Consider the following 8,203-nt stretch of genomic DNA (forward strand, 5'->3'; position numbering starts at 1 on the left):
TGGGGGTGCTTTGAAACTTCCCTGAGGACTTGACAAGTGTTTGATGTGAAAAAGCATTTCTTGCCTGCAAAATGTGTGTCTCTGAGGAGCTCTTAAGTTGCCAACACGCGAGATGACTGGGAGCTGGGTGGGGGGCGGGGGAGGCAGGTTTGAAAGCAACTCTACTCACGCTGCACCCAGCAAGTTCCTCTTCCCTGGCTCTGACTCTCCCTCCATCAAGGCCTGGATTGGAGTTGTCTTTCCCAAGGCAGTAACTGTCAGAGGGACCATCTGGTTTGGTTTCTTGTGACTGACTCCCAGGAACAGAAATCCCTCTGGGAATAAATTGTAACCACAGCAGCAGCAGCAGTGAGAGGCAACGCTGATGCTGGCTAGCCAGGAACTGGGGGGAGGCCCCCGCTCTGAATGGCCCACCAGGAGCATCAGGCCTAAGACCTACCATTCTGAGAATGAGAAAGAAGAACCTCCTAGTTCTGGAGAGTATGGCAGTGGGGTGGAAAAAGGTAGTTGGTGAGGAGGGGCTAAAATGTGTCCAGAGTGTCCATTACGACTAGAGGTTCACCTCCTACAGGAAGACTCTCCTCGTGGGCTCTATCAAGCTGTATTCGAACCTCATTAAGCCAACTCCCTTCCCTCTTGCATTGATCACTAATACATCTTGCGTCCATCCATTAGGCTGTCTGCAAATTGCCCCAGATCAGAGCCCCCTTCTCTTTCATTCCATGCAGGCTCACAAACACTGCTGGCTGGCTGCCTCATTTCCTCCACGTGTGCATTTACTTTAGAAACTCATCTGTCCTCTGAACTAACTCTTGGAATGTTCAGGCGAGAAAGAGCCTCGGGCCAATTCAGTCCAGCCCTCTCACTGGGGAAGCCACACAGAGATTGCTGGGGTTTGGACTAGGACCCAGGCCTCCTGCCTGCCTCCCACACCTGCGTGTTCTTCCCTTACATTAAACCAGTGACGCCTCTGTCAGAGAAAACCCCAGAGCAGTTCATTAGGAAAGTGACATAGAGTCATTACATGCTAGGTCTTATCATCAGATGTCATTTTCTCCTCTTTTTTGGCAAAAAAAAAAAAAAAAAAAAAAAAAAAAAATATATATATATATATATATATACACACACACACACACACACACACACACACACACATATATTATTATATATGTATATATCTTCTTAGTCTCCAGGGCACTTATTTAAGTTGCCTTTTTTGTTTGTTTGTTTGTTTGTTTGTTTGTTTTTAAGAGCGAGAACAAGGGACACTTAGGGGCTCACAGCTGAGCATCTACCTTTGGCCTAGGGCATGATCCCAGGGTCCTGGAATCAAATCCCACATCGGGCTCCCAACAAGGAGCCTGCTTCTCCCTCTGCCTGTGTCTCTACCTCTTTCTCTGTGTCTCTCATGAATAAATAAAATTTTTAAAAAAGCAAGAACGAGAGAGAGCAGGGGAGGGCAGAGGGAGAGAGAATCTTAAGCTCCATTGGGTGTGGAGCCCAACACAGAACTTGATCTCATGACCCTGGCATCATGACCTGAGTGGAAATCAGAGCCGGACACCCAATCACCTGCCTCCCAGGCCCCCCTGCAGACCACTTATGTAAACCATGCCTGACTCAGCACTAAGCATCACTCTCCCCGACCTCCACCCCCTACCCTTGCCTGCAGGTCAGATTCCAGGCGCATGAGGGGAGGGTCAGAGAAGCACGTAAGAACTACAAGTCCCGGGATCCCTGGGTGGCGCAGCGGTTTGGCGCCTGCCTTTGGCCCAGGGCGCGATCCTGGAGACCCGGGATCGAATCCCACATCAGGCTCCCGGTGCATGGAGCCTGCTTCTCCCTCTGCCTATGTCTCTGTGCCCCTCTCTCTCTGTGATTATCATAAATAAATAAAAATTAAAAAAAAAAAAAAAAAAAAAAACTACAAGTCCCCCTCCCCAGAGTGCCATTCCTCTCCCGATGGCCCCATGCATGGAGGGAGGAAATGGGACAGCCTGGGTATTGAGCTCTCACTCGAAGCAGTGGGCTCCGCCCTAGCACACGGCCCCCACTCCGAGGGCACAGACCCAGGAGCAAGGTGGTGGCCCTCACTGCACCAGGGCTTAGGTGCACTGGCCCAAGCCACACAGAGAGCAAAGGGCAGAGTAGGGACTACAACCCAGGCCTCTCTAGGAGCAAACTCTGGGTTCCTGTCCACTCCACCAGGCCCCATTTCATTCTGTATTTTCAGGAGTGGTCTTGAGCAACTAGTCCCCCTTCCTTCTTTTTCCATCATCCTCTTCCCTTCCCTGAGTCGACCCCTCCCCACGTGAAGGCACCGTGCACCCCCCTAACTGCACGGATGTCGGCCCTATGGGGCCTCCCACTGAGCTGCTGCATCACACGAGCACGAGACACGTTAGGATGAATCGAGGAACCCCTTTTCCCTTCACTCAGAAAATGGAACCTACCCCCACAACAGCACCTGGGGCGGGAATCTAGAAAAGGACAGTGATCCGAGTGAAGGTGCATCTCCGTGACAGCCCGTACACCCCGCGCCGTGAGAGGGACCAGAGGGGTCCATGTCCCGCCTGCCGCGGCGCTGCCGTCACCCAGAGTGTTGGCCGTAGGGGAGCCTCGTGGAGTCGCGTGTCCTCGGGAGTGAAAGGATCCCGTGGAGCCTGACCTGTGTGGCAGACGGACGCTGAGCGACCCCAGCATGCCTGCGGCACATGCGTGACCGCACGTGACCGAGTGGCACAGCAGCCGCGCGGGTCACAAATGACCAAGCCGGCCCCGTGGGTGCTGCGGACGCTGGCCTCGGCCACGCACCCCCGCAGCCCTCTGCTTCGGGCTGGAGCCTGTCAGCTCCTGGGGAGCAGCCCCCGCCCCCAGCTCAGGGCTCTGGCTGGGGCAGGCCTCCCTACGGGCGCGACCCACACGGCCCTGTCCTCAGGCAGCCTGTCGCCGCCGCAGGTCCCCACGGGCGGCGGGGATCCATGAGCCGCGTTGGCAGCGTCCTGCGCCCGGGAGCCCTTGGAGCGGGACCTAAGGGAGGCTGGGGGGGGCGGTGGCCCAGAGCATCCCTGCTCCCCCCCCCCCACCCAGGCGGCCTCGGGCACCTGCCGGCCGTCTAGGGTCTGGGGCCTGCACGCCCAGCCCTGGGGTGAGAAGCGGCACAGAAGAGTCGTTTGTGGAAGCAACAGTGTTTGCTGGTGGGGGGGGCAGCCCGGGGGACTTCAGGGCAGGAGGGGCAAGCTCCTCTCCTGGGCGCCCGGGCCCCTGCCAGCTGGCTGGGTCGGGGCTCCCCGCCCCTGCTCGGTGCCTGGAACAGGCAATTGCCGCCGGACGAAGGCCCCTAGCGGTGGACACTGGGGCGCTCCTGAAGCTCAAGCGTTCTAGGATTCTCGCTCCAAAATCTCTGTTAAAAATTCCAGCTCCAGCCAGTGACCTGCTCGTCTTAGCCGATATCCCGGGGCAATGAAATCCAAACACCAAAAGGAAGGTTTGGACTCTGTCTTCGAACCCGCTGTAATGAGATTTGCGCCCCCAAGCTCAGTAAAGCGTATTTACGTTGCCTATGAGTAGAGGCCGTCGAGTGCATAAAAGAGAACTTTTATTTACCTTGAGAACCGCCCTTGTCAGCGTGGCCGCTTCTCTTCCCGGGAAGGCTTCTCGTCCCGAAGGTCGTGCAGGCCTGGGTCGGGGGAGGACCACGCGGCTTCGCCGTGCCCGCCCGCCGTGGGGGACCGGAGCTGGGGCTGCACCACACAGCTCCCCCTCAGCTCTCTTGGCTTCCCACAGCAGCCTGGCTTTGCAGCCCACCTTCGTAAAGGCCCCTTAAGCAGGAAGGGTCTTGATTAAAAAGCGTCCCTGTCCCAGGCCTTCCCACCCCACGTCCCAGTTAGACCTCGCGTCTGGCTTGCGCCCTCCTGAGGGGCAGGGCTGGAAAGGAACGTGGGCTTACTCCACCTCTTCCTTGAAGGTTAAAGAAGCGAGGCTTCTCCACCTGCCCCCTCGCAAGCCCGTCACTTCCTAGGGGGAGTTGGGGTAGAAGGAAGAGGCTGGAGATGGGACAGGAGGGGAGGAATGTGCTGGAGCACTTGGGGGCTCTTAACACTTGGGCCCTCACACCACACTGCCTGGTTTCTGTGTGCGTGTTTGTAACCAGGTGAACACTGACCACCCTTAAAGTGGTCAGTCCGTTGGCCTTTAGCACATTCTCAGAGTTAGGCAGCCGCACCACCGACCTAGCTCCGAAGCCTTCTCTTCAGCTCCGTGACTCCGTGGTTCCTGTGGACAGCCCGCTCCTCGAGGATGGGGAGACTCATGACCACCTGCCGGCCCCACTCCTCCCGGCTCCCAAGCAAAAGGGGGACAGGAGCCCCAACAACTAAAAGCTCCAAACACAAGTTCCTTGAAAACAGCGGGCCGCCTGGGTGGCTCAGTCAGTCGGTCAAGCATCTGACCCTTGATTTCCACTTGGATCATGATCTCAGGATCCCGGGATCGAGCCCCACGTCCGGCTCTGCACTCAGCACCGAGTCTACTTGCCCCTCTCCCTCTGCTCCTCCCCGGCTGGCACCTGCGCACGCTCTCAAATAAAGAAATAAATACAATCATTCTAAAAATTGGAAAAAAAAGAGAGAAGTTCCTAAAAACAAGTAAAAGTAGGTTTTCTCTCTCTCACCAGCGATGTCAGGAAAAGGCAAAGCTGGTTGATTTTTCAGTTGAATCTACTGAATTATCACCAAATATTCTGCCAATTTTATTTCTCTCAATTTATAAAATTAATCCATATGTTTATGATTCATTTACACCTCACTCACCACAATGTTTTATGAAAGCTGTTTGAATCCCGGGGATCCTGAGTGGGGCCTTCCCTGAAGCCCACAGAAACAAGATGGTGAGTTGTTCCCGTTCATCGCGGTGGGAAATCTCAGCCCAGGTCGCGGTTGTCGAGTGGCCACGTGACCAGCTCTCCAGCTCAGTAAGCGGGGCCGGACGGAGCCCCCGGGAACCCCAGTTGCCACAAGGACACTTTGGCCCCACCCTCATGCAGCACCTGGTCCTTTGCAGAGCCCTGTCTCTTTCTAGAAGGTCTCTGCAACAGTTCGGAAAGGTTAATAGGGTGCGCCGTGCTGTTACGTCTTTCAACGGAGAAGGAACAGACCCTGGAAAACTATGTCGTGGCCCAGAGACGGAGGAGCCAGCGCTGGGACCCTGGGCTGCTGCCTCAGCAGAGACCTCTGCGCCCCTCGCTGGGACCTGGAATTAGGTCCTTGTCAGGTGACAATTAGGTCCTTGTCAGGTCCCTGCCTGTGTGCAGCTTGGTGTGGTGCCCACCCACCCCCCGCCCCCCAGGAAACCATCACGGCCTTGCACGGTCACCAGGTCCCTGACAACCTGGGCCCCCAGGTCGTGTGGCCACCCTTGTTCTAGTAAATGTCTGCACCCTCTTCAGGCATCTGCAGTTCCTATGCCCTCTCTCTCTCTCTCTCTCTGCTTACCTAATTGTTCCTCTTCCAGAACCTTCCATCTCTAAAAACCTCAGGATGTTGCAGCATCCTTTCTTGATGATGTCAGGTTTGAAAAAAGTCCTGTCTTCTGTTCTTGGGGGAGGCAGGGTGGGATCTTCGAGCAGCTTCGGGTGGCCCTGGGGACAGTTGGGCTGTGCCTGTGCAGTGGACAGGTCCCTGCAGACCCCAGCAGGGCAGGCCTCGCCCTTCCAATGGACCTGAAGCCCAGAGGCACGTCCGAGGCACGTACACAGGGCACCTGCACCAGGTGGCTTTTCGGGTGTCTCTGTGAAGACCGAGTTCTGCAAAAGGCCCCACTGCCCGGGGGCTGTGGAAGCGTGTGTTCTCCGTGGCCTACAGCGGTGTGAAGAGAAGGACACCCCTCGGCCTTCCAGACAGCTAGAGCCCCTGGGCCAGCCGCGGCCTTGTGACTGCAGGGTGCCTTCCAACCATGATCGTCTTCTGTGATGTGAGAACGGTGGAGGCACACCGGCCTCGGTGCCCGCGCCTGCCTGCCTATCGGTCCCCGGGGGAGCCCAGCGCCCACCTCCCACCTGCTGAGCCACAATCTCCAGGGTGTGGCCCAGGCACCTCAGCTGGTGGGAAGCATCCCTCTCTGGGCACTTGAAGGCACCTGGGCCGATGGGAAGAGCAGCCCCGGCTGTCCAAGCCACTGTTCCCCCAACACTGCGCGTGTTGCCCGGAAGAGGCTCAGGCCACGGGTCCCCGTGACCCCGGCTCCCACCCTCCGTTCTCCACCCGCGTTAATCTGGTCAGAGCCGCCAGCTTGGCTCCTGCAGGTGCCGAGCGCCCCCGCCCCTCACTCACCTGCCTTTCTCTTCCATTCTCCAGGACGCACAAGACCAGCCACTGCTACCGCATCACCTACCGCCACATGGAGCGGACCCTGTCCCAGAGGGAGGTCGGGCGCATCCACCAGGCTGTGCAGGAGGCCGCGGTGCAGCTGCTGGGCGTGGAGGGCCGCTTCTGATGCCACCGCCCGGACCAGGCCCGCAGCCTCCGGGGCTCCAGGACTTGGGAGACAGAACAGGATGTTGCTCGTGGACCGCGGCATCCGTAACGTTTTGATAAATGGGTCAGTTTTAGGACTTTCAGGAAATAAAGGATTGCTCTGGAGAAACTGTTGACATAACATTTGTCTTTTATGTGGGGGAAACGGGGAAAAAAGAAGCCATCATCTAAGAGTTCCCTCCTATTCCTTTAAGAAATGCTCTGCCCGTTGGCGCTCAGGGTGGTTAATTGGTCCCTGGGCTCCATTAGAGTGTAAACAGCAGGCATGATTTCTTGCCTGACAGGCCTTTGCACCCTTGTAATGAGTGAAGCCGCACAGAGGGACACCAGAAACTCCAGACACCGGAAGATTGTTTGAATCTGCTTCCATGCTTGCTTTCTTCTCTTCATTTTCTGCTTTGCAAAGGGCAGGCTTCAAACAGGGCACTAATGAAATGCCAGGGCCCCCCCTCAAAAGTGAGGGCAGGCACGAGTCGGAGTGGGGCAGGGCATCGCCTGCTTCTCATGGAGCCGTGGCTTGGAGCCGGGCCTCTGGGCCCAGGGCTCGGGCTTAGCTCCCTTCCGGGCCGCTGGTGAGGGAAGAAGGGAGCAGGAGCTGCCCTGGAGGCTGGGAGGCGCACGGGGGCCAGGTCCTCGCACCCCGGCGAGCCCTACTGCCTACCCGAGCGCCCCTGCTTCCGGAGGCGACCTTTAAGGAAGAATCTGGGGCTTTGATGGTTACCCCCTTTCCATCCCAGGCACTTTGTAGTCTGCCTGCCTCACTCCTGACCATTTTTAATAATCAGATTCCATCCCTGGCACGATGCTGCAGGCTGATGGAGGACCGCAAGGGCTGGGATAAATATTTGATGAGGGGTGGCCATTATCAGCTAGTGGCGTGGGGGGTGGGCAGCTGCTCTCAAAGGGAAGGAACGGGCTTTCCTGTCATGTTACCTTGCTGTTCATGTGTGCTTTGCCTTTGGATTTGCAGGGGGTTGAGGAAGCAGCACCCCAACTCCTGCACCCAGGCAGGAGCCCCCCGGGTTCAGTACCTCAAGTGGATAGAGCTCAGTGGGAACACCCGATATGATTAATAATGTCTTCTTCGGTAGCGTTTGCTAGCAGACCGTCTCCGATCCAGCCTTGCATTTCCAGAAGTCCTTTATATCCCCGGGAGCAGTTAGTCATTTATTAATATTGTCCAGTAAAACAAGTTAGGTGGATGACACCCGGAACATCACAGTGCCACCCCACGGCCCACAGCCAGAGCAGGTGTTTGTCAAATCCTGTGCTCGTGCCAAACCCTCTACGAGGGACGTTCAGGAGGGTTCACTGAGGGCAGAGCATTCCTCTCAACCCCTTTTAAGGTACATCTGTCATCTAATTTTCACAAATGAGACCCTGAGGCCCGAAGAAGTCACAGGACTTGACACGCAAGCCTGCTGCCTCCACATTAATAACGTCCATCCAATCAGACATTGGTTGGCTGTGGGATCTGTGCCTCCCTCCTGCTCCGTGGGCCTCTGTTCCGTTCGGAGAACTCCCGGCGCGTGGGCTCGCACGGACCCCCTCATCCCACTCCAGTGGGTGGGAACTCACGCCAAACCGAGCCTGCGCGGCTGGAGCCCAGGGCGCATCCCGCTCTTGGCTGGAGGCGCGGCGCTCACAGAATACATAACCAGAAGGGAAGT

At 57.0% G+C, this 8,203-nt stretch overlaps 1 protein-coding gene across 1 annotated transcript in view; it reads left to right on the forward strand.

Annotated features, from left to right (window-relative positions):
• The window catches only part of FARS2 (phenylalanyl-tRNA synthetase 2, mitochondrial), a 499,622-nt gene extending 492,980 nt beyond the window's left edge, over positions 1 to 6,642 (forward strand). Inside the window, exon 6 of the mRNA XM_038584095.1 lies at positions 6,354 to 6,642. Coding sequence (XP_038440023.1) covers positions 6,354 to 6,492 — 139 coding nt within the window. The 3' untranslated portion in view covers positions 6,493 to 6,642. The remainder of the gene's footprint in view (positions 1 to 6,353) is intronic.
• Positions 6,643 to 8,203: the final 1,561 nt, after the last annotated feature.

Source organism: Canis lupus, chromosome 35 (assembly GCF_011100685.1).
Source record: "Canis lupus familiaris isolate Mischka breed German Shepherd chromosome 35, alternate assembly UU_Cfam_GSD_1.0, whole genome shotgun sequence".
NCBI lineage: Eukaryota > Metazoa > Chordata > Mammalia > Carnivora > Canidae > Canis > Canis lupus.